The sequence below is a fragment of the Durio zibethinus genome, chromosome 22 (assembly GCF_047325235.1).
Source record: "Durio zibethinus cultivar Kanyao isolate XHJ-2024 chromosome 22, ASM4732523v1, whole genome shotgun sequence".
NCBI classification, from domain to species: domain Eukaryota; kingdom Viridiplantae; phylum Streptophyta; class Magnoliopsida; order Malvales; family Malvaceae; genus Durio; species Durio zibethinus.
The window spans coordinates 5,499,520-5,527,438 of record NC_143183.1 but is presented as its reverse complement, the minus strand read 5'-3'; the positions used below and the strand labels follow the sequence as shown (position 1 = coordinate 5,527,438).

Genomic DNA, 27,919 nt, shown 5'->3' with positions numbered 1-27,919 from the left:
CAAACAATCAGACCCCCAAAAATAAGAACCGATAGAAACATGAAGTTTTTGGAGTAAAAAAGTGGCAAAATGAAGGGGGCCTTTGTCCCACTAAGCTAATTATGAAACTTTTTTTTTTTATTGGTTGAGGGAAACTTAATGAAACATTTGTTAGTTTTCAAACTTTATGAATGGTATATACTTGAAACTTAGATATAATTAAATAGTGTTTCTAGTCTTTTAAAAAATTTATAAATATGGTCCTTTATCAAAATTTTTAATTGGACACCCTTAATAGATGGCATCCAATTGATTTGGTATTCAATTCCAATACTTGCTATTTCTTCTTTTATCCTCATATTAAGACTTTCTTTATATAGAAAAAAATTAACTGATTTTTTTTAATTCAATATAATTAGCCTCATTTTTAAATTTGATATAAGTTTGAAATTTAAATTATAATACTTATAACTTTTTTTATTCTCAAATTGTGGCTATACCAAAAAATATCATCAAATACACATTAATTAGCATAATTATTTACTTTTACTAACCTAAAGTGCAAAGTGATTATTATTAGTATAATGAAATTTCCTATTCGATTTGAAACAAAAAAGTACATTATGTAACAATTTTTTAGTTTGATGTTGATAAATTATACAATAATTCAATTAAAATCTATTTTTGAAATTTAATATTTTTATTGTATATTTATTATATAAGATAATAATTTACATAAATAAACTAATTAATTAAAAAGTTTGGAAATTCAAATAAAATTAAAGAATTGGGGGCATGGTCCTCCCTACCACCCCGCCTTATCTTTTCTATGTCCAGCTGTGCACACATGTCTTTGCTTTTAACTCGAGTACAAGCATAAATGGTAGAGTTTTGGACTAAATATTTTTTATTTCTATAAAATATTTACAAACTCTCAAAGCATTGAAGAGGTAGGAAGATAAGATATGGTTAAGATATGATAGACCATATTGGAGAAGATTTTAGTAATTCATTTATTGCAATTTATTGTTCTATTTATTTTTTTTATTTGTAGCTTCAATATATCTATTTCATTTTAGAATTTTTATTTTTAAGATATGTTTTTATTTTTAATTTTTTTTATAGATAAGTACATAAACTTAGATTTTTTTTTCCAAACTTATATATATCTTTAGCATCTCATTAAAAGATGCATTTAACCATAAATATTGTGTTTGGAGAAAAATATAATAATGCTAAACAAATAGAAAATAGCAATAAAAAATCCAATTAAAGTGGCTTGTTTTGAAAGAAATAAGTTCTATGCTTTAAAATTTGAATCGAATCGGTTCATGAACCAATTAATTGATCCAAAAAGAGTATTGAATCAATTAGCTTTGGACTAATTAATCGATCTTTAATTACTTATATTAATAACAAAATAAGTTTTTTATCTTAGAACTCAATTGTATAAAAAACCAAAAAAAGGAAAAACATTAGGTCGTACTTTTAAATCTTCTTACGCTAATTATTTTTATCAAAAGCAATATTTTTATCTACTTCTTTAACTCTCATATTATTTTTTATTACTTGTATCTACGTCTTTCATGGTCTACTTCTAAAAGTTTTGGTCTCTCATAAATCCAAAATTTTATTTCTGCTAACTAGTGTATAAAGATGCCTACATTTCATATGTTCAAACCATCTCAAACAGCTTTCTCTCATTTTTTTCCTCAACTTGGATGACTCGTAATATTTTTTGAATATTTTTATTTCTACTTTTATCTCTTCTAGTCTTACCACATATCCATCTAAACTTCTTCATCTCAGCTACGCTCATTTTTTCTAATCTTACCACACATCCATCTAAGCATCCTTATCTTAGTTACGCTCATTTTCTTTCCATGTTATTTTTTAGTGACCCGACACCCATTCCCATATAACAATGTAAGTTTTACAGTTGTTTTAAATAACTTTGCCTTTAACTTTAAAGGCATGTTACAATCATACAACATGCTCAACGCATTTTATTACCTCACCATTCTGGTTGAATCTTATGATTTATATCTTTTTCTTAATATCACTCTGAATAATTAATCCCATCATTTTCTTTTCATGTTGTTTTTTAATGACTTGACACCCAGTTCCATATAACAATATAGATTTTATAGTTGTTTTAAACAACCTTGCTTTTAGTTTTAAAGGCATGTTATGATCACACTACACACTTGATGCATTTGTCACCTCACCATTCTAGTTGAATCCTATGATTTGCATTCTTTTCTTAATATCACTCTGAATAATTGATTCCAAATATCAAAAATGACTATTCTTTGGTACCTCTTCACCATCCAACTTAATCATACTAGCACTTACTTCCCTATGACCATTAAACTTACATTCCATATATTTAGTTTTAGATATTCTCAATTTAAAGTCTTTGGATTCTAATGTATGCCTCAATAATTCTAATTTTACATTAAAATCATCATTAGTTTCAACAACTAAGACTATATCATTGGCAATAACATACACAATGACACCTTATCTTAGATATGTCTAGTGAGCTCATCCATAACTAATGCAAAAAGAAATGGACTTAGCACTGAGCTTTGATGTAATCTTAAGGTCATGGAAAAGCTATTAGTCAAGCCCCCAAACATCCTCACATTTGTTATAACTCTTTATACATATCTTTAACTATGTTAATGTATTTTAAAAAGAACTCATTTTTTCATTAAGGCCCATAAAGCATTTATCGGAGAACTCTATCGTATGTTTTCTCCAAGTTGATAAATACTATATGTAGATATTTTTTTTTTCACTCAAAAACCTTACAACAAAAGCTTTAATAGTTGAATTGCCTCTGTTGTGGAGTGTCCTAGCATAAATCCAAATTGATTTTCAGAAATAGTGACCTCATATTGCAATTTACATTCAATTACTCTCTCCCAAAGTTTCATAGTATGACTCATAAGTTTTATTCCTTAATAGTTCAAACAATTTTATATATCACATCTATTCCTGTATAAAGGCATTATAGTACTTTTCCTCTATTCTTTTGATATCTTTTGAATATGTCAAATTTTGTTAAAAAGATCTATCGACCATCATATCTTTTATTTCATCCAAGCATTTTTAAACTTCAATCGAGATTCCATTTGGTCTTATAGCTTTCTTTGCTTTTATCCTTCTCAAAGGCTCTCTAACCTCATACCTTTTAATATTATATTTAAACACATAATTTATATCTGTAAAAGGTATATTAAACTTACATATATCATGCTTAAAATTGTCATTAAAGAGATTATCAAAATAATCTCTCTATTACTTTTTAATCTTTTTATCCTTTACTAAGACTTTTTCATCACAATTTTTTATACATCTTACGCCATTGAGATCCTTACTCTTCTTATCCCTCATTTTAGCAATTTTAAACAATTTTTTCTCCATTTTTTGTCACTAATTTTCTATATAATTCTTCATAAATTTTAGTATTTGAATCTCGAATAGCCTTTTTAGATTCATTTTTTGCTATCTTATATTTTACATAACTCGCCTTATCCTTATTGTTCCTTAAATTTTTATAGCACTCTTATTTAGCTTTAATTATCATTTTCACATCCTCATTCCAACACCAAGATTCTTTTTTTAATGATTTATGACCCCTAGAATAGCCAAGTTGGAATTTTGATAGAAATTTTTTTTCACATTACTTTTACATCCTCATCAAGCTTTTAATCAACCTTTTTTTTTCTAGTCTATCCCTTAAGCTAATATGTTGTCCATTTTCAAGTTTCACCACTTAATACGTGATTCATGATCTTGATGTATTCTCTTTGACCTTGAAGATGAAAGATATTTAGACTAGCAGTCTATGTTATGTTGTCACTCTCTCACTTAATATAACCTTGTAATCCTTACATCTAGCTACTTTTATCATTTTTTTTTTGTAAAAAATAAATCAATTTAACTAATGTTTGATCCACTCCTAAAAGTTACCAAATGTGATTCTCTTTTCTTAAAACACATGTTTAATATAGTAAAGTTAAATGCAGTAGCAAGCTCTAAAATGTTATCCTCGATATCATTTCTTTCTCCAAAGACATATCCTCTATAAACATTCTCAAAATCATTACAATCCTTGCCTATGTGACCATTCATGTCTCCTCCAATAAATAATTTTTCTCTGTTTAGTATGGCTCGCATTATCTCATTTAAATCTTTTCAAAATTTTTACTTACTCGCTTGATCCAAATCTATTTTGTAAGGTGTAAGCACTAATGATATTAATAGTTTCCTTTCCTAATATAAGTTTAACATGTGAAATTTTATCCCTATTTTCTTTTAACCTCAACCATATCATCTTTCAAATTCTATCTACTATTATTCCCACTCCATTTTTACTTTTATCTTTACTTGTGTACCAAAGCTTAGAGTCTTATGTTTCTACCTCTCTAGTCTTTTCCTCTACCCATGTAGTTTCTTGGAGAAATATAATATTAATTCATCTCCTAATCATGATCTCTTCTATCTTTACTAGCTTACTAGTTAGCGATCCCAAATTCAAAGTAGCTAAGCATAACTTACCCTTATGGACTAGTTTATTTACTCATGTCATCTATTAAAATACAAAAACCCTTGCCTATTTGACATCATACCCAAGCAGAATAGCAACGTTTGCCTATTTAACACTACACCCATGTTCGAATGTAGTGTAACATTATGAGGGGACGATCCAATGAAAATTCTTGTTTTGATCTCTTACTATGGTTTGATTATGTTTTACATTGGCCATCATCCTATTACAACCTCCTTACTTTATTCAAGTTTGGGACTAGCAGTGTACTAATATATAGACAAAGTTAAATAAGTAATTTTACTATTCATTTTAAATGCCAAATCAATATATAATTAGACACTACATTGCCATATTAGTTTTACTAAATAGCCACCCCAATCTAGCACCATAGTCTTTTTTCACCACTATTGACCTCCCATAATCATCAAGTAAAACCATCAAGGCAAACACCACACCCCAACTTGTTTCATTCCCACTATTCTTTTCCTTTTTTCATAGATTTAAAGCAAGCCCAAAAATTAAAAACTAAACCTACTCAAATCAAAGTCAATAGCAACATCTTAAGATCAAATACATAAAACATACAAAAAAACCAAAATAAAAAAAAAAGGATTGATAATTTAATGTTTAGAGTTTTTGATAGTTTTAGAAGTTTTGTTAGAAGGGGAGAAGCTACAAGTGAAGATAAAAAGGAAAAAGTGGAGAGGAGAACCACAATAAATGATAGTAATAATGGCAGTGGATGGGGTCGAGAGATTTTTTAAAAAATCTAAATAGTAGAAAAAAAATCAAGAAAAGGGAAAAAACATACTTTGATTTCAGCCTATTTAGCTGCCATTTGGATTCCACGACACCTTTGGTGCGATACGATTAAGCTCACTACACCTTTAATTGAATTCAAATGCCAAGTCCAATGAAATTAAATCAGTATAAATTTCTCATTAAATTTTTTTTCAATCGCAACTATAGTAACTTTTTTTTTCAATCGCAGCTATAATAACTTTTTTTTAATCTTAGTCGTAGTAACTTTTATTACTATTTTTAATCTCGTAGCTAATTTCACCACCCATCCAAATGGAACCTTGATGACAACAAAAGGGTTTTCAATGGTTTGAAGTTTTGGATTAGAGTTTTAGATCTAGCAAAATATAAGGGCTTTTAGGAAAATCCAATTCTATAGAAATGTTTAGGAAGAAAAGAGGAATTTTAAAAGCCAATCGACACTGACAACTAGTGTGGTAAGTGGTTAGTCGGATTTTGAATTTCTTGGAAATTACAATTTCAGTTGAGAAGGTGAGAGAGAGAAAAGGTAATTTAAAAAGAGAAAATTATGGAAATGAAGAGAAGATAGCTTTAGGTCTTTTATGAGTTAACCAAAATGATGTAATTTTGATAAAAAAAATTAAAAATAATTAAAAATAATAATAAAAAAGAAGGGGTTGTTGGTTCAAACTTGAGGAGGTCTCAATAGTTTTAGGTTACTGTATTTTAGACCTGGCTTATAAACTATTCGAATTTTAAAGAAAAAATATATTTGCATGTAATGTTAAAGGAAGAGAATATTTACTTTATTCCCAAGATAATCTTAGCCCATTCCAAGATCAGACTAAAGTCTATTAACTTTGAACTATTTGCTTGAATTGGATTTAGTCAAAGCAATAATAAAACTTTTTTTTAAGTTTTTTATTTAAAACTATATTTTTTAAAAATATTTATTATTTTATTTTATTTTAAATATGTATCAATAAGGTTCGCAGCCCATTCCACGTTCAGTGGGTTTCGACCTGACCCGACCTCATAGAGTCAATTTTTTTTTTTAAATCAAGTTTCGAGTCATGTCAGGTAATACTAAGAAAAAATCGAGATCGAATCGGATCGTGTTTGAGTTTTAAGCAAACCCGATTCAACCTAATATTATATAAAAATTATTGTTTTAATTCTTTATTTATATATAATTATATAATTATATACTTATATTTTTAAAAAATACCATTTTATATTTAAAAATAATATTTTATTAATTTTAGATCTAGTCGGGTGAGGTGCGATTTATACAATATCAAATTAGATCGGATCGGATTTGGGTATGAAAAAAATAAAAAAAATATTTCGAATTAGGTCGAATTGAATTCAGATTTTATAAAAATAAAATCGGATCGAGTTCGAGACAAACAAAAATCAACCTCGATCCGATTCGTTACCAACTTTAGTATCAATGTATATGTTCTAAATTTAGTAGAATTAAAGTAAATAGAAATAAAAAGTTATTAAAAATTTTAATTGAAGATATTTTAAAAAATAAATATGACCCCATTCGAAGCTAGGCAATTTCTAATTAAAAAAAAAATTAAAAGCCCACACGCGCTGCAGACGTGGGATTCGTATTTTATTTCACATGCTTCTTCTTCAATGCATTTTAACTATTCAAACTCTTCTTTAAACATTACATGCAATTATATTTTTCCTCCTTAAATTCAATAGCAGTCTATGTTGGTTGGATTTGGCCATACCTACCTTTATTTCTCCAAAGACATTATCAGAAGCAGATACAAAATAGAGTAATACGGTGTCCATAAATATTTTCAAAGATTAAAAATTAAAAAAAATTCTTTAAATACCCTAAAAACTTTATAATAAATATTTTTTTATTGATAAAATTAATAAATTCAAGGACGGTGAGGTTGCAGGTAACCATCAGCTTGTCAGGCCGTACCAATGATTAGTCACCTCCTGCTTCCCTCCTGCTTCCTCCATGCAAAAGAAGACACTGAAATCAAACCCCAAACCCCATGTGCTGCATAAGTTGTAATTAATTAATCTGGCCCTTTACCATTAATTCGTGCCCTCTTATTAAAACCAAAACTTAAAAAGTTAAGGGATATTTACCTTTGCTTGAATTTTTTTTTTTTCCGCAATCAAACTTAAAAGTTAATTCTCTCATGTCAACTTGATATATTTAAAATTTTATTGTAGAAATATTTCTCAAGAATCGAATATTCATTTACAATAGAAAAAAAAATCTACTAAACTAACCCTTATTTTGAATTTATTTTTTTTATGTTTTAATAACAATCACATTGTAATTTTTTGTGTATGATTCATTGCTAATTTGAGTTGGAGTTGAAAGTTATTCTCAAACTAGAGATCTCTATACGTATCAATCTCAAGGTCATATTGGTGAATTGGCTAACTTGATATAAGAGTCATTGTTTCTTTTTTTTTTTTAACGAAATTATGCTGGTGGCTATGAGTAGGTTGTACAACAATTGAGACTCAATCTTATGTCTTAACCAACAATTAATTAATTGGGAATTATGATACTCTACCTTAGCTTGCCTTAAATGGAAATCAAGAAATTTGATGACTATCATTGTAGCTAATTAAGGCCTTGGACATCTTGTTGGAGAGTAATGCAATGTCCCATACCTCAAAAAGTAATTTCTAGGATACATATTCCATTTGATTGTTATATTTTTATTTTTTTTCTTATTTGTTTTTGTCTTTAAAACTAATATTTAATACGTTATTAGGATATATATTATCAGCAAATTATATAATGACACATCATCAAATAAATTAATTTTAAATATATTTTTAAATTTTTAAAATTAATTTTTCAATGAGATATCATTGTATAATTCACTGATAATATATAATATTTATTAACTAATAATGTATCAAATATAAATTTTTATTTTTATTAATTTTTTATTTTTTTGGTTTTTTTATTAAAGTACAAATTATTCCTCTGAACTTACATAATCAGTCCAAATTATTGGTTCAATTAGTGCAATTTAAATATTATACTTTTAATTTTGGAGTAAATTAATCATCATATTTCAAAATTTTGAGCAATTAAAATATATTTAGTAAAAAAATCTGTTAAAAACTGTTCTATGATTAAAAAATCTGAAAAAAAAAAAAAAAAAAAAAAACCATGAAAGGGGAAAAAGGTCAAAATCAATTGAAAAACTATGATCTGTATATGTACTAGATAATGTCACGATGAAATAAGGAAAAAAATGGATTATGTGTCATTATATTTAATAGAAAATACTATGATAAGAGAAAAAAATAAAATAAATTTGGATTTTAGCTTCATGGTTGTTTTTTCTATTGCATATTATTTTCAAAATTATTTTTTAAACTGTAAAATAGTTTCTAACATAAATTTCTACTACATATTCTTTATCACTTCACAATTGGAAGTATGGTGATGAATTTATTCCAACATTAAAAGTATAGTAATAAAATTACACCAATTAAAAAAATTATGGTAAATTTGAATCATTCACATGATATCATTAAATTTACATCTTATCCCTATTATTTTTATTTTAGAAAAAATAAATAAGAAAGCTATCAACTAAACTAAACAAAGTGACCTTTAGACTGTTGCTTTTTTGCTTGGCTTATATAATACATATGATCTCTTCCAAATAATGGATGTGTAGAGAGCAATGGGATCTAATTGTTAAACCAAAACGCAGTTCTAACAAGATTAACTATATAAAATTTTGGGTTAATGTTATAAATGGTTCTTGAATTATAATAAAATATTTAATATGATATTTGAATTTTAAAAATCTTTAATGTGATATTTGAACTATAAAATTATTAACCAATATGATACTCACCTCTAACGTGATTAATTACAAATAATGAAACGTGATGTAAAAACAATTATTCAATTACCACATTAGCTAACAAATTTATAGTTTAGGTATTATAATAGAAATTTTAAAATATAAATATCACATTAAATATTTCATTTAATAATTCAAAACCATTCTTAATATTATCCCTAAAATTTTTAAATTTCAAAAATAGCTAAACATGATTAACCATTTATTCATAATGAAGTGCTTATTTGTTAATACTATAGATTAACTTTTCAGCAGCAATTTTATTTTTTATTTTTTGTAATTAGAACTCATCTCCTCAAACATGTTACTCTTATTAATTATTTGATGCTATAACAAGCAATATAAAGGCAAATGATACATGAAGAGTCTGATTATATATAGTTCATATATATAGGCTTCAATCTATAACAGGTTAGTTTAATTATTTGTCAAAATCTTAACAATAAAAAATCATCCAAGAATTCGAGATTTAATCCAATTAATTTATGTAACATTTTTAAGAGAGAATATTTAGTAAATCTAAGATTTAAATTCTAGCGTCCACAACTCCTTCTAACCCTTAAACTACGATCCTTTTATATAAAAAAAATCAACTAAGATTGTCATTAAATGAAATGCTCATTCTCTTTTTCATTATAAATGGTATTAGATCACACAATAAGTTAGTCCTCTCTTGTATCATAAATCCCATCTCTTTCTATAGTTGAGTTCATTATGCAAACTCAAAATATTCAAATTTTAGTTTCAAATTTTAATTATAATTGTTAGGGGTATATTTAGGTCATAAGGGTATAATTATCTTTTATCTTAAAAGAGTAGTTCATAATTGGACTAGGGGTATTTTGGTCATAGTCTGAGCTAACTTATATAAATACCCCCACTCCCTCTAAGTAAAAGAGGGGTAATTATTTTTTCAACTCTTTCATACTTTCCTTTGAGCTCTTGTCCTCAATTTTGTCATTCTTTTTTTTGAGCTCTTTTTTCGATTCGAACTTAGCACAAACAAAAGGCACGCCAAGTAGGCATTTTTTTCAGCTAAGTTCAGAATGACACCATGAAAAGGTAAAAGAGTTCGAGCTTAACTTAACTTAGCTAAAAAGCTCAAACTCAATTTGGCCAAAGAGCTTAGACCAAGCTTAGCCAACGAGCTCAAATTTTCATAACTTCATAAAGGTCTCATCTTGACAAAATAACTTGACATAAGAGCTCGAACTTAGCTTGGTCAAAAGAGCTCAAATCTATAAAAATAATTTTGTAAAGGTCTAATTCAACAAAATAGCTTAGTTTAAAAGATCAAACTCAACTCAGTCAAAAGAGTTCGAATCTATAAATATCTTTATAAAGTCCAATTCAACAAAATAGCTCAGCCTAAAAGTTTGAATTTAGCTCAGCCAAAAGAGCTCGGATCTATAAAATACCTTCATAAAGGTCCAACTCAACAAAATAACTTAACCTAAGAGCTCGGACTCATAGCGGCCTAAGAGTTTGGATCTATAAAATGCCTTTATAAAGGCCCAATTTGATAAAACAGCTTAGCTAAAGAGCTCAAACTCAGCTTAGCTAAAAAGCTCAAACTCAACTTAATCAAAAGAGTTCACCTCGACCAAAAAAGTTTACCTCAGTAAATTACCTTCACAAAGGCTTAGCTCGACCACTTTAGATAAAGAACTCATCTTGGTAAATTATCTTCATAAAAGCTTAGCTGGGTCGCTTAGGCCAATGTAATCAGCTTGGCCAAAAAAGCTCAACTCGATCAAAAAAGCTTACTCAACCAAAAGAGCTCATATTAGTCATAAAAGCTTATCTCAGCCACCTCGATCAAAAAGCTCATCTCAATAAATTGCTCTCATAAAGACTTAGTTCAACAACCTCAGTTAAAGAGCTTATCTCGATAAATTGATTACATAAAGGCTTAGTTGGGTCACCTTTGTCAAAAGAGCTCAACACGACCGAATTTTCTTAGGAAAGGATTCTAAAAGCCTTAATGATTAGCTTAGCCAAAAGAGCTTATGATAGTTAAAAAAGCTCAGTTCGACCAAATTTTTTCAATAAAATATTAACTCCACTAAATTTCTTTCATAAAGGATTAGTTCAAATAAAAAAGCTTAGCTCAGCTAAATTTCATTAATAAAATATTAGTTTTGCCAAGTCGATCAAAAATACTCAGCTTAGCTAAAAGAGATTAGCTCGATTAAAAGAAATTAGCTTAACCAAAAGAGCTCAGTTTAGCCAAAATTTATTGATAAAGTAGCAGTTTTGTCACATTTTCTTATCTTAACAAAAAATTAGCTTAACCAAAAAGCTCAAGTCGACTAAAAAATTTTAGCTTAACTTAATTGCTTAACTTAATAAAAGAGTTCACTATAACAAAATTTGCCTCCAAAAAAGCTCACTTTAGTAAATTTTCTTTCATTAAAGCTTCGTTCAGCAAATTATCTTTGCAAGTGTTCAAATTCACCAAATTTACCTCAGTGAAAATCATCTCGGTACAAATTCACATTGGTAAAAATCACTTTGACACAGATTTACCTCGATGTAAATCACCTTGGTACAAATTCACCAAAGTATAAATTTTCTCAACATAAATAAATTTAGAATCACATTGTAAAATCAATCAAGTGTCATGTCGATTATTGTGTAACTAACTTAGACTACCTAAATACCTCTATATCAGTCGTAGATTAACCTCGGCCAAAATAAATAGTTAGCAAACAAAGTCAAATAACTATTGAGATTCTAATAGTCATCAACGTTAGATAAATCATAAAATAACATCTCATCATATCTATACTTCAAACCTCTTGTGTTATTAAAAGGTTGGACAACAAAATCGACATTCAAAGTTTGAACTCGAATGTATCCTTAATTTCAACAAATCGACTAAACCCAAAGTAGGTCGGACATATTGGCTTAACCTTCATCTAAAACTTCATACTGTTTTTTAGAGATATAATGTTAGGGACATTTTTGGGTCATAAGGGTCTAATTTTCTTTTACCCTAAAAGAGTAGCTCACAATTGGATTAGGTATATTTTGGTCATATTGTCTGAGCTAATTTGTATAAATACCTATACTCCGTTTAAGTAAAATGAAGGTCAATTCTTCTTTTAACTCTTTCATATTTTCTTTTGAGCTCTTCTCTTCAACTCTCTTTTTTCTTATCTCTGAGTTTATCTTTAAGCTCTTCATCCAGTCTGAACTTAATACAAACAATAATGTCAAACTTAATACAAACAATAATAGTCAAGAATTATGTGATTTATTGTCTGAACTTAATACAAACAATAATAGTCAAGAATTATGTGATTTATTGTTAGAATGTTAAATTCTTAATTTCTATAATCACAATTTAATATATGATAATCTCAAAAATAAAAAATAACATTAACTGTTACGATCTCTTGTTACAATACATGCATAAAACTATCTAACTCAATGGGACGTATAATTGTCTATGCCTCATTTTCTAAAAAAAAAAATGTGTATGTAACTAGCTTATGTTAGAAAATTAAAATTTTGATATCACAAAATCATATAAATGAGGAATCTCAAACTTAAAGATATATGGAGGGATCTTTATGTAACCAGTATTCAACTCACATATAGGATTTTATTCCGTTGGGATCGAATTGAGTGAAGGATTGGCACATAGGGGAGAGGTAGAAATTTAGAGAGAATTATTGAATTAAATGATATATGCATGGCTTGACTTAAAATTAAAGTAATTTTTTTTTACACTACAATAAATGAATCAATCAATAACGGTCACATTGACTAATTATAAGCTTATCTTGCCAACTCATTCAACTTAATTGGCTTCTAATTAATTCAAAGAGTTCAGGAAGGAGTTAAACTTGGGAAAGAAATTAGGTAAAGTTTTTTAAGTGAAGTTCATGAAATTTTTTTATAAAAAATATTTTTAATAAAAATTAAAATCAATATATTGAAAGTTTTTATAGATCAAGAGTGTAAATTTTGAACAAAAATTAATAAAATTAGATATATTTTTTAGATAAATATTTTTAATAAAAATTTTAACAGAATATTTACCGTTGAATAAATATTCATCAAATTTAAATTATAAACAATATTTTTAATTTTTTTTTTACATATTATTGATTTTTTCATTAAATTTTATTAATACACCAATTTTAATTTTTTATTTTAATTTTTATTACCTTTTTTTAAGTAAAAAATTTCACAAATTTCACTTAAGAAACTTCATATAAATCTTTTTTCTTGAACTTACCCTTTCTCCATATATATATATATGGTCTCACATTGTTGCTTTATTATTATTATTATTATTATTATTATTATTATTATTATTATTATTATTATTATTATTATTTGATATATTGATAAGATGATATTATGAATATGATTAAATTAAATAATATCATTTTATTTTGTGTTTAATATATAAAAAGGTTATAATATGATAATTTATTTATTTGTCAAAATTATCTTTTTCTCAAAATTTATATAATTTAAATTATTGATGTAATTTTTAAGGGTATAATTAGACATGTAAATTTAATCTCATGAATTAAAAATAATCATCTCCACTTAAAGAAAATTAAATAATCCTATGCTACAAGGATAATAATCTTTTTTGCAATCCATATTCCTCTATTTAGATATAAATTAAACATAGTGTAGAATGATTATTATCTTATCTTATCAATAATCTTATATATTAAATATGACCAAACAATTTTTAATTTTACAAACAAGGTTAAAAGATTAACACATATCACATTTTTAATTAAATTTTTTTATTTTTTATATATTCTAATGATATTACATGTCACCTTCCTAACTTGTGAAATATAAAAATTCCACTGCCAGTATACATTTAATAATTTTTCTTATATTGTTATAATTAATATTATTAATAGACAAAAAGTAGTTCGAAATTAAGGATTAAGCCTTTGAAAGGTTGGAAGAGATATTAATTAGATGGTTAAAATATTAAAAGAAACCTTTATACTTGTAACAAAAAAAAGTCTTTGCAATTTTTCAAAATTTTTAGATAAGACTTTGTTTTTTTATTGTATCCAATTAAATTTTTAAAATATTATTTTTTAATTACCTTTTTTAAATATTATTTTTATTTTATTAAATTCTCTAAATACTATTTTTATTTAAATTTACAAAAAAAAAAAATGATAAGAACCAGAGAAAAGAAGATGCTCCATTGATTCTCAACGTCGAATGATGTAACGTTTTCCTACAATAAAGACAACAAGACCTTTCTTTAATTCTTGTACCTTTCCAACTCCACTATTGTCTTTTCACAAATGTTCAATCACACAATAAAACCCACCCAGATCTTGATTTGCTTTTACCAAACGCACGTTTAGGACAATGGTAAATTTCATTTCGATGAGGTTAAAAAAAATAATACTAGTAAGATAAATTATTATATTAATGAAATTGGTTATTATAAAAATAAAAATAAAATTAATGATAAAATATGTATTTAGATTAAAAATAATAATAATTGTAAAATAAATTGTAGTGAAAAAAATATCATTAAAAATATTAAATTAAAATTTATGTATTTGTTTACTTTATTATTTATGTAATTATTTAACTATAAAAATGTTTGTTTATTAATTTATTATAAAAAAATTATTGGAGCATTTTTGTGCTCACACTATATACTCAAAGCCAAATAAGAAAAATAAAGAAAAACATATGGATAAAATTGGAAAATTTTGCGGCGGTGGAAAAATTAATTTCAACTGCACCTACAAGATTTAATGTTTTTCTATAGATTGCATCAAGAATGCCCTTTTTACCCACTTTCTGCCTCTCCTTGGGATACAAATTTGAAATTTCCAAGTGAAAAACGTGAGGCAAGATTTTGGATATGGTGCGGCGATGAAGAAAACAATAACAAATTAAATTGAGTGTTCCCTTAAAATCACCGGTCTAGATTTTGGATATTTGATTGTTCCCTCGGCACTTTCCCTTGATTGATTAACTTTGCAATCAGTTTTGTTCCTTCAAAATCCTAGCTAGGGAGAAGGAAAAAAAAATAAAAAAATTAAAAATCGATTTTAAAATTAAAATATTTGATTCAATTCAAATTAATTTTTTTATTCAGTTTAAATTAAATTTAAATATTAAATATATATTCAGTTTAAGTTAAATTTTAAATTAAAAAATAAAAAATAAACTAAATAAGATTATATATTTTTATTAATTTTATATATCTTTATAAAATTATATTTATTTTTAAATAATATAATCAATTGATTTATTTTTAAATAATAAAAGCACTTAATATATCTAGTAATTTGTATAATATCTTTATAAAATTATTTTTATCAATTATAAGATTATTTGAACGTAACTTTATTTATTGATACAAATTAATTAATTAATTATATAAAACTTTTTATAATAAATTTACTTGAACTGATTCGAAAAAAAAAATATTAAACAAAATTCAAAAATCTTTTTCTTTAAATCAAAAAAATTATGATTAGTTTATATATTTATAATATGTTATTAACACTACAAATACACAATGTTATAACACATTTTTATATTTGAATTTTGCATTTATTGTTTTTTTAATAGATTATTATTGGAGTTTTTTAATTTTATAAGTAGGATTAATTTAATAATACATGTTTCATATTTTAATTAGTTTTTTTTTAAATATATTTTAAGACATATATTATCTTATTAATCTCATTTATAAAATTAAAAAATTACACTCATAATAAATTTAATAAATTTTCTAAATTAAAATAATAAAAAAAGGTCCAACTTTATCACTTAATTGTCTCCAACGGTTTTCTACAAACCACTTGCTACTTAGTATTAAATATGACAAGATTTTTGTTATTGTAATTAAAAATTTTGATTTGAAAAGTCCCGACAAAAAACTTAAAACATGTGAACATAATAAAAAATACAGGCAATAAAAGAATAAGATAAATATAAAAGAAATACAGCGGAAGAAAATGCAAATGAAGAAATGTTATTGTCCATTTCATTTATATAGTTTAAATTGACAAGTGATGGAGAGTGAGGTTTGATGGTAGTTTCCAGGTGGGTTGAGTAATGATCAAATCCAAGAACGTAATGTTAATCTTAAAACAACATGCCAACACTGTAAAAACTACATAAAATGAATATCAAAGATATTAATATGTTGAAAAAGCTAGTAGATCACTAGTACAACTTATTTTTCAAGTGTATAAATAAACATTGGGTTGGTCACCGGGATCTGGTGATGTTCTTACAAGAATTCAGGCAGTTTAACAGGTGGGTTTAACAGGTTGTTTAAGACAGTAGGATGGGTTTGGTTAATTCAACGACCAAGGCAAACCTTTACTGAAGAAACATAGAAAAGAGGACAAGGTACATGTACAGGAGTTGTGAATAAATGAATGCGATTACTTTCTTTTCCCTCTATCTTACATTTCTTGTAAATAAGAGTTGTATGTTACAAATCAAAATTGCAGTGGAATTGCAAAGACCACAGCTAGTTTCTCTTACATTCTCAATTAGAAAGAGCTTCTCAGCTTTAAGCAATTAAAATAAGAATTGCACAATCTCGTACATCGCCCTTTTTCAGGGCGCCGTCATTCGGTTGTCTTCATGGCGTCCTGTGTTTTGAATGAACTAGTAGCTTGGTACCAGGAGGCAAATACCCCACCCTCCGCTTCCAGCAGTGGAATGACATGATAGAGCATGTGATCGTCGGCGTGACAGATCAATCCCTTCAACAAAGTTTGGGAGTCAGTCATGCAAAAACATTCACTGCAACACCGGAGTTTGACAACAAAAGAATGCTTAACAGAAATCAAAGAATCAACCCAAAGGGCCAAATCCTGCTGCAGTGTAGGAGGGTTAACCATGTGCCCGCTAATAAAGACAAAATCAGTACGGAATAACATAAGGGAGAGCACAAACATCAGCTGACTGTATCCGCAGCGCCTCTGCCCACACTTGGGACTCATCAATCTCAGAAAATCCCACCTTGAGTTTTTTTGATTGAGATTCATTACTGTGAAATAACCATGATTGGTCATCAAAATCAGACCATTCTTCCATTTTGGGCACCGAAAGTACTTGGCTCAAAAACTTTAAATCTGGATGGGGTGGTTTTATAGACACTTCATCAATTTGAGTAGCTTGTGGACTTGCTGATAAATGCTTTGTTGGAGAGACAGATAACAGCTTAGCTTCAATGATACCATTCACCTTGCGATCTTTATTATTCACTTTATGACTGTTTCCTGCCCCCTGGCTGTCTGAAGTAAGTGGATTGGGAGCTTGGCAAGTTTCCAATGTCCTTCCATTGTCCGTCAATGGATGAGAGGAAGAAATTCTTGGCAACTTATTGGGTTTAATGTCATCAACTGTAAGAAAAATAAAAAAAGAAAGCAGAACTTGTTACCAAGATGGTTGTAGAGCTTTAGAACTTTAGTCCCTGCTAAGAAAAATGGATAAATTATTGCCATGAAAGCAATTGCACAATGTTATGCACAGGTTTACTGCAGGTTTTCTAACAGATAAACGGCACCAAAGTTTCAAGTGATCACCCACCTAAACTAACAAAAAAGTTTCAAGCGATCAGCGGGATTGATACATACAATCATGGTATAAAACTCACCATGAAAAAATCCATTTGTTTCCAAGTCCTTCCGCTTGTGGAGATTTTCCTCAGCAAGAGCACCCTTGTTGCCCTCCCTGAAAGGACGTGACGTTTTCAGATCAAGGATACCCACAGGGTCATCTTTGTTGCTTGCTTTTAAGTTATCCTGCTCCAAATGCCTATGTTCATCCTTCGCCTTTGCCTTCTCCTCCTTCTCTTTGTCCCTATCCTTATGTTTCCCATGACTTTTTTTATCTCTGTGTCTATCTTTGCGCTTATCCTTGATTTTATCATCACTTTCCTTTTCTTCGGTTTTTTCTTTCCCTTCCCCCTGCCTCTTAATATTATTCTCCACTTTTCTGGGAATCCTTTCAACTCTAGCTTTAACTGCTCCAGCAAGGTTCTGAACCATAGCATTTCCACCAGATTTTGTCTCCTCCCTGATTCCTTGCACATCCATCTTCCTATCATCACTTCTCTTGTTCTTTTCCTTCTGTTCAGCCAATGTGTTGGCAGTGTTCCCCACCAATCTGACCATTCCCTCATCTCTTTTCCAGTCTGTACCCATAAACTTATCCGCCAATTGTTTTCCAGCTCCTGCACCTTCATCTCTAACCCTCCTTCCCAACTCCTGAACAAATTTAGAATCCCTGAAATCTTCAGGGAGATGGCTATTCTGGCCATTCTTCTCCCCATTATAACCAGAAAATTGCCCTGCAAGTTTCTTCTCACCTGAGAAACTGCTTCGATCTTTGTCCCTACCCTTCTCTTTCTGAATAAACTTCTCCCCACTCTGACCTTCAGATTTTCCTGGAAGTTTCTTCTCATCTGAGGTTTGCTCCCCATTTTGACCATCAGGATGAGCAGGAAATTTCTTCTCTGAGTTATTACTTCTATCTTTTTCTTTTTCTTTATCTCTATCCTTTTCCTTCTTATTGTCTTTGTGTTTTTCCTTTTTGTCTTTCTTATCCTTATGCTTTCCATCACTTCTATCTTTCTCTTTTTTTTCTTTGTTTTCTCTCTTCTCCTTGTCCTTCTTCTCCTTCTTATGCTTCTTCTCTTTTTGCTTCTCCTGAAAATCTAGAATGATGTTAGAAAAACATAGATTTACAAATCAAAAGCAAAAGAATATTTACGTAACTAGGAAACAACCAAAAAATTCTTCAGTAACCCCCAAATGTTGAAAGTAATACTAAAAGATCCATTCTGCGCCAAGTTACAATTAATACAGATATTAAGCATACCTACTGAGTAAATACCTTGGTCAACAAATTACACACCAATCATCCATTAAGAAATTTTCCACAGGATTACTTAAAGTTGATCACAGAAGATAATTCTCTGATAATTCCCTTTGTATTCTGTCGTGAAAAGTTATGACAAGGAATTAAATGGAATCAGATAAAACATGTATAGCCAACCAATGGCAAGATCCAAAAGTTAATCTAAAAAAAAGGAAAAAAAACCAACAACAACACACCACAAACACAAAATACAACAAGAATGCAACTCGTTAATGGCAGACAAGGTTGAACCACCATCATTCACCAATACAACCACTAAGCAAACAGGCAAAATTATGGATAGCTGGAATAGAACCTTAGTTTCCATGCACCTTTACCATAAAATGTTGTATGCTATAAGAATCACAAAATACCAAGCTTTAAATCTCAGACAAAAATAACTTTCATATAACATGCTACATACCAAATCAACAAGCAAAAACTCCAATTATGTTTACCAAAGAGCTTAACCATGCAAAAAGAACAAGGAAGAGCACAGCAACTTCTATTAGTTCAAGAGAATATGGAAAATTATACTCGAATCTATGAAGTACTGCCTTTACACCAAAATGTTCTGAAAATCTCTACTAGATTTTGGCTGCATAGGTGAAGTGGCACTTCTCAACCTTAATTTTTAGGTATACATGCCATAGAACAAGGCTCTTAAGAAATAGGAATGCAGTTAATACCGCAGCCTTCATGGCATAATCCGCAAATAAATGATAGAAAAGAGATAAGCAGACCACCAGCAGGTCCACTACCCAACCAAAGGAAGGTGAATTTCAATGACATGGAAAAGCAACCTACTAATAAAGTCGTTGAGAACAAGACATGGAGATTTGCATTACCATCCCTGCCACTTTGCATTACCAAATGAGAACAGGGTAGTAAGGTACTAGAAAATATCTATTCACATGAAATCTAATCCTTTAAACAAGAAATTCGTGAGGCATATGTACCAAGTCATGTGCATTGTCCCATTCAACTTTCAAATACATGCATAAAACATTAACAAAGCTGACATACATATTGTGTTGTACTTGAATAAGGAAGGCTTAGATGAATAGAATCTCCTTATGTTAATAAAAAAAGAGCTTCTTAATGCATTCAGCCATTTCCACAGAATAAGGATATATAGTCTACCTACTCCATTCTCTCAACACCAGCTTACAATAACCCAAGCTAGATCAATAAGATAAAGAAAATTATGAATGGGCTCAAAACAGACTCAACTACTTGTGTGTTAAATCATGAGAAATAAAAAAAATGAAAGCCATCTCCAACAAACTTCATTTTCCTTACTGCAAATTCACTTGCAATTCTAGACAGCTTTTATCGATGTATTTAATGCCAAAGGTGAAACTACCCTTGTCCTCCCAAATATTATGCAGTAAAGAGACAAACAATCATGCTAGATGTGCAAGCAGTAACCTTAAATAATCACTTCTCCAAAAAGATTCATTCTCAAGGCAGTAATTCAGGCACTTTCTGCCTTCATCTTTTTGTTTTCTTTAGTGAAATTGGCGCCTTTCAGAAAGACATGAGGAAGGGAATCTTTCATGACAGAATGGTTATCGTATCAGTTTAGCACCCTGTTTTCTCCAAAATCAACTCAGTCAGGAAAAAGAAAGTTGGGACTTTATAGAATACATTTGAATAAAGGATTTGTAAAGAAGAGACTAGTATCATATGTTGCAGCCACATTCTCTGTAAGTCATAAAAGCATCCACGTTCCTACTCTTCCTACAAAAAGCACCAAGACTCTTGTCCAAAATCAAGTTGACTTAAAGAACTTTAAGGTGTAACATGGTCAGTTAGAGCAAACACCAACTACGATGAAATCTAGGCCAAGGTGACTGTCATACCTGGTTGAAAATTATGACCTAGTTGAAACCATATATCTGTTTTATGCCATGACAGACAAGTCACTTCATGTACAACAAAAAATGACATGGCACTGATCCCATCACCAACAAATCACGATGAAAACACACATTCTCTCCTTGATAACTCTCAAATAAACCATACTCCACCAAAAATGTCCTCAATCATGGCAAAGGATGTTTGGGGCATTCCTTCAGCAAAGTCCAAACTGTTCTGTTCATATCAAACTCACGGAACCTCTATAACAAACAATACAAGAGCTTTTCTCCTATAGTGATCAACCAACTTAATGACAGCATAACAATGGATTCCCATAAAAAGAAATCTATTCATGATGCTTTCATCCCACATAAACCCTCCACAAATTACTGAGATCCTTTCATATCAACATATCAACGAACCAAAAACTAATACTTCTAAATGTTAGTTGGTTCGCTTAAATATTAGAATCTAAGAGTTCTAAGTACATATCTGTACCTTTAACTAGCATATCAACACCCAACCAGAAAGCTTTTGCATTAACAGCTAAAAACTCCATAGTCATCGACTTTTAGACATCCAAGCATCTTAGATAGAAAGCGTAACCAGCTTAACAATGTTTCAAGCAATAGGAACTAAATTCTATATCAATTTTCAACCACAAGGCCAATGGAACTTTTTTTTTTCTTACCCATCTAGAGAAATTTCTTCCATCTCATATCCTTAGAGACCTTCTTAGTTCACTCTCAATCTGGCAGGCAAAGCTGCAAAAATCTAACTCCATTACTGCCAGTTAAAAGCACTTGATCTGAACAGTTCAAACTCCAAAATTCCCAGTTCCTTTAGTGCACCTTCATTCATTTGTCATAGCTATGTTTCTTGTAAAGAAAAATAAAAATTTTCGATCAAACAAGGGTACACAGCTTATTCCACTGTTTTAAAAGAGATTTAAAATGTTGAAACTTGGGAAGAAACTGATTCTCCAAGATATAGTAAAAACAGACACCAAAGTTAACGAATCTATTCTAAACAAAATAATAATTTTAAATTCAAACCAACAGGACAAGCCTGTTTGCACATACAACTTCATCACTTATCACAGGCTGGAAACAAGAATATCACCCTTTGTAATAGCAGAAGGGAAACAGTAACAAATTAAGAGAGAATAATGCTTGAAAAATAATAAATTAAACAATCCAACAGGGATTTAAATAGCGGTCGCAATTGCTTTTTCGGTCGCATCATGTTTATTGCTGTTGTGGCTATAATGGATAAAACAGCAGTAGTCGCACTTATTGCGATCGTGAATTTTTTTCTATTTCGCATTTATTGCAGTTACAGCTATAACGGATAACATAGCAATAATCGCACTCATCGCGGTCGTGAATTTTTTTCTATTTTGCACAACTTATCATAAAATGAAGTAAATAATAATTGTAATCATAACAACCCTTATGATATTTAAGGTAATTTTTTATAATTTAATTCTTTCATTTATATGTTAAAATAAATTTTCTAGTTATGACTCATAAATCAATGTGAATATCTAACATGTTGTTTATTAATATATTCATGAATTTAATCAACATAAATGCTATAAATACATAATTTTAATCTAATGAGGAAGAGTAATGATGAAAATTTAAATCTTTCATAAAATATGATTATTGGGATAAAGGGATTAAAATCTAATTCCTTGAGTATAAGTATTAGTATTTTATCATTAAATCAAAGTGCAACATTTTAAATAATTAATTAACAAAAATAATGTAATAGTTAGTAACATATACATAATCAAACTCTAAAAAAATTCAATTAATAATAACATTAATAATATCATTATTTCAAAAAAAATTAATTAATTTCAAAATTATATATAAAATTAATTCTAAATTAAATAATTGTACTTGCATTAAATTATAAAAAATTAAATTCATTAATTAAGAGCTAACATTCCTCTTAAATTTTTATCTAAATCACTAAAATTTTTTCTCAAATAGTCCATTTCCCACCAATATTTATCTTTCCCACAAAAAAATTCACCTAAACAAAAAGAAACAAAACCAATTTTGAGTTTTAAAGGCTATATGACATCAGCCTCACGTGCTTAATGAATTTTGAATTCCTTTCATTTGGGTTTCCTTCCATTACCGTCAATACCAAATTCTGTTTAAATTCTATAATTAAACCATTTTCTTCTCTTCTCTTCCTGTTCAAAAATCAACTCACCAGTCTTCAGCCTTCCAGATTGCCCTCTATTTCTCATCCCTCCTCTGTCTCCACTTTTCTTTTCCATCTCACAACAAAACATAACCAACCACCCTCATGTTTTGCCAAAATTGTCACGGCCTCTCCCAAATGATGTCTCATCTATCTTTCCTTCTCAAGAATCCAAATTGGAGGAGATAACGCAGAGCACACACCTTGAAGCCAACAGGGATGAAGGTTATATCAGAGCTCTCACTCCAAACCATCCACTACTAGGATTTTAAAAAATGGGTATTTGTTTCTTTCCATGAATAAATTACGTTTTTATTTTGATTGAGACTTAAATTTGTTGGATTTTGACTTAATTTATTGAAGTTGAAGAGGCTTTTTATTCTTTGTTTTCATTCGGTTTATTGTTTGATTTGATTACAAATATAAATAGCGGTTTTAACATGCCATTACGACCCACTATTGGCAGTTACACCACTATTTGCAGTCACAAAGAGCTGCAACGATTGTGAATGCCATTCACACCACTGTTGCGGGTGCATAACGGTGGTGGAAGACACCATTACTGCTAAATAGCGACCACTACCCTGTAGCGCCGGTACTATTTGAAACCCAGTAATCCAATAAATCTTGAGGAAAAAACATGAATATTCTTTCTCATGTGATCCTTAGGTCAAGTTCAACATCATTTATTAGAAGCTTTTCTTTAATGAGGGGAAAAAATGAGAGATGGTAACCCAACTTAGTCTTTCATTCAACAGGATATAGGCAAAATTTAGGGCAAGGTATCTTTAGAAGTTATAAGCTCCTCAACTCATTGTTCTATGAACAAAAGTATCATTAGGAAATAGAATAAAAGAAAACATGAGATCTATTCATATATAAGATTATCAAACCACCTTGTGATGTTCATTCAATCATAAATATAAAAAATAGTGCCTAAAGGTGAGTATATAAATTAGTAACAGAAATACTGGTCTACCATTTCAAATAAGCTTCCAGTGCAACTATGTACTCCTATATAATTAAGTTCTTATCTGTTCAGAATATACAGCCTATCAACATAATCCATGACATTATAGACATGCTTCATTCAGCAAGGCATGGCATTGTTGAATCCTTAGTAAAAGCAGTCACAGAATACGAGTATTATGTATAGATAATATTCATTGAGACGACAGCCGAAACTTTATAAAGAATTTAATATCGCATGGAAATAAAAACAGAAAAGCACCAAATCAAATCAAATGCAAATATCACAGAATTAGTTCTCATAATCCTAATGAATGCTAATTTTATCATAAAATGTTACAGAATATAAGTAAATGGTGTTAACCTTTTTTAGTAAGTTCACATCATCAGTCCTAGCCTTCTTTTCATATCCTGGTGGTGGGAAAGGAAAGCAACGCGACATTTCACAGGAGTTCAGAACACGAAACACGAATGCCTTCCAAAAGCAAAAACACTTGGATTATCTTCCAGTAGCAATGTTCCGGAAAGGGAACAACCAATAACTATGCTCCTGTCCATGCACCATATCCCTCCATACATTTCCAGTTTCAATGTTCCCCCATTTACTCCTTTCACTCTTAACAGCTCAAAAAGTTCCTAAACCCAACAAGCCCTCTAATCTCCGTAGCCTCAAAAGTAACCCCAAGTCAACTATCTATCACTAAACAAATTATTTCAAATGCGAAAATTACCACAGCAAGCCAGAAATCACTTACTAAACCTACTGTTGTCTTCCACCAATCTAATTCAACAATGCCCCAAATAGAAGGACAACTTAAAAAAATGCTCTTTTGTTCAAGAATTCTAGCTCAAAAACTATGTTAAACCAAACGGTTTTCTAAGAAACAAAAATGGTCCAGTACAATCTGACCTTCTACGTTGCCTACGGGGACAATAAAGAATCATCACCTCTTCTTTCCAATAATAACCCAGTACCAAAACCATTCCCAAATTGAGATCAAACACATAAAAATTACTAAAAACTCAGATACCCTTTTCTCTGAAACAACTATATCTTCAAGCTTTTTTTTTATCACTATCTACACAATTCAATATGAAAGCAATCTTCTTCCATTCCCAAAAGCTTAGCAATCAACATTTCTCTTAAGCAATCTGTTTAAAAACTAAAGCTTGAGACAAATAGCTCTTCAATCTGATACTCCAAAAACAAGAGCTTGAGCCCATTTATACTCGATCAGAACCATAATCAGTTACCAATTTGGGAAATTTCACCCAATTTGTTGATCCGGATGAAAACCCTAGAAAAAAAAAATCCATCAAACAAAAACTTTAACTGAGCAAATATTAAGTACCCATTAATAAAAAGAAAAAAAAAAAGAAAACCCTAATTTTATCCAACAACAATTAAATGCAAAAACGTCTAAAAAAAAGGAAAGTTAAAAAAAACACACTTTTTCCGAGTTCCTTAGAGTAAATGGGAATCGATCAAAAGCCAAAAGGAAAGATATGATTCAAAGCATAAATGTCAAAAAAATAAAAAGACAAATCCGCTTTGAAAAAAAAAATGCAATTTGAAGGTGATAGGAAGATTAGATTATTACCTTGCCCAATACAAAGTGGGCATTGTAGGAAGAAACAAGATTGTTTTTTCTTTTTCTTTTTTTTTTTTTTGTGCTCTCAGATTAATAAAAATTCGATTATAAAATATAAATTAAGGAGATAAGTAGAAGATGAAGTAAGCAAGTTTAATCTCAGTGTCTTCTCTCTTTTCTTCCTGTTATCTGATTTTTTTCCCTGGTTTTTTTTTTTTTTTTTTTTGGATTTTTTTTATCGTAGGTGACCGAGTGTTTGAGAGAAAAAGGAGAGAGAAAGAGAGAGGTCTTCCTTGCTAGAAGGCCTTCTGATTTTGTTCCGAAATTGCACGCGATACAGAGTTATAAAAAAACCCAAACCAAACAAACACACGGACACCAAAAAAAAAAAAAATGGACGGCCGAAGAAAGGCCCAAATCAATTCTGAGACGTATCCACATTTTCCACGTCAGAATTAGATTAGATGGATATATAACCACGACGTGTATTTGTAACGTATATTAATAATTTTTATATAAAAATTATGAATTACATAAAAAAATGAAATTTATTTTTTATTTTATTAAATTTATCTATAATTTTTGTTAAATTTAAAATCAAGTTATTTTTTTATTATTTTTGATCTCATGTTTTACATTATTACATCTAATTTTTTACTTTTAAAAAAAATTTAGCTCCTTGATATATTTGTAAAATACTAAATTTTTAATTATTATATTTTAAATTTTAATAATTTTAAATATAAAAATATCTCAATTTAAAAATTAAAAAAATATCAATATTAAAATTTAAATTATAATTTTACTTATTATTATTTTTCTATACGTGCTTAAAGTCTTTGCTTTTTTAAACTCTTAATCACATTAAAAAATTAATTTTATATATTTGTGATATATCAATAAAATTTAATATTAAACCAATATATGTAATAATTACTCAGAATTTTACATTTCAGAGAATCGCTAATGAAAGATAAACGTTGGAATATACGAAGAATAAATTACATTGAGATAAATAAATTTACTAATTAAATTTTTTTCATTATGCTTTCAATTTCATTTTTTTAAATAATGCAAATAATAAATTTTGCTACCATACTTTATATTTCATTGATTTTATGATAAAAATAATAATGGTATTAAAATTTTTCACATGAAATTTTATTAATCAATTTTATTAATTTTTTATTCAAAAATGCAAATTTTACCCTTTAAATAAAAAATTATTCCAATTAATACTTTCTTAACGAGTTCAACATTTCTCAAACAAGAAATTGAAGCCTACTTGCATGAGAAGGATCTGCACGCGTCTGTGAGGAGCGTGAAAAGAGAAGCTAGTCTGATAGGAGAAGTCTATAAGTAACAGCGGGAAGCATTTGGGGGAAGCACATGTGGGTAGGTTTCCTCTTTGCCTGTTAACCATTTTCTCAACTAGTACAGAATCACCACGTGGCAATACCCTAGCCTATCGGAACAATTATCTGTCCATACACCTGTAACCCCATCACTTCGCCTTTAAAAAAGATGAAGAATGAAATATGTCGATGACTGACTCTCCCCATGTGACCCTGTTTTTGCCTTTGCCTCAGTGGCCAAAGGAGGCCTTGCTTTGGCCTTTGCCTAGGGTTGGGTAGTGGTGTTTTTTCCCATGTTTTGCAAAGATGGGCAAAGTCCACATCCGCCATTTCTTTTGAACCTAACAATTATTGCCCCTTGGCCTTGAACGAAAAAAACAAACAAAATTCTTGCCTCATTGCATCACAATAATTGGGGTCTTGTTTGGGATATTTTGGAAGGAAAACTTTTTTGTCTCGGCTACATGGAACTTAGCTTTGTTCATATATTTATGTATATATTAGAAATATGTCCACACAACGTGACGGATTTAGATCATTTTCACAGCAACCTATACAATATTTGATACTATCATGCAATTTTCTTCATAATTATATTAGAAAATAATATGTTCATCATGTAATGATACGTGCAAAGCTTGTTATGCATCGTTAAAAGGCTACATAATCCCACTCATAAAAAAAAATAGTTGCATATGTACACACAAAAATTGAGCACATATGGTATTTTTAAATGAATGTTGCATAAGCTTGTTGTCCATCTTTCATACCTAATAAACAGAAGTAGCTAATGAGAAATGACTAAAGGATCTCCAAATTTTTTTTGTT

General features: G+C 29.1%; 1 protein-coding gene across 1 annotated transcript; it reads right to left on the bottom strand.

Annotated features, from left to right (window-relative positions):
- Positions 1-16,584: 16,584 nt before the first annotated feature.
- On the bottom strand, positions 16,585-26,063 carry LOC111307839 (uncharacterized). Its single transcript, XM_022906124.2, has 4 exons — positions 25,746-26,063; positions 24,509-25,442; positions 17,828-18,881; positions 16,585-17,573 (listed from the first exon to the last, which is right to left on the bottom strand). The coding sequence occupies exons 2-4, from the start codon at positions 24,584-24,586 to the stop codon at positions 17,092-17,094; spliced, it is 1,614 nt and encodes a 537-aa protein (XP_022761859.1). The 5' UTR covers positions 24,587-25,442; positions 25,746-26,063; the 3' UTR covers positions 16,585-17,091.
- Positions 26,064-27,919: the final 1,856 nt, after the last annotated feature.

Bases quoted from the DNA above. Each gene is read 5' to 3' on its own strand.
- LOC111307839 (XM_022906124.2), bottom strand. From the start codon at position 24,586: ATGTCGCGTTGCTTTCCTTTCCCACCACCAGGATATGAAAAGAAGGCT. The intron at 18,882-24,508 runs GTTAACACCATT...CTAGATTTTCAG, and splicing joins ATGTGAACTTACTAAAAAAG to GAGAAGCAAAAAGAGAAGAA. The intron at 17,574-17,827 runs GTGAGTTTTATA...TTTTTCTTACAG, and splicing joins AACAAATGGATTTTTTCATG to TTGATGACATTAAACCCAAT.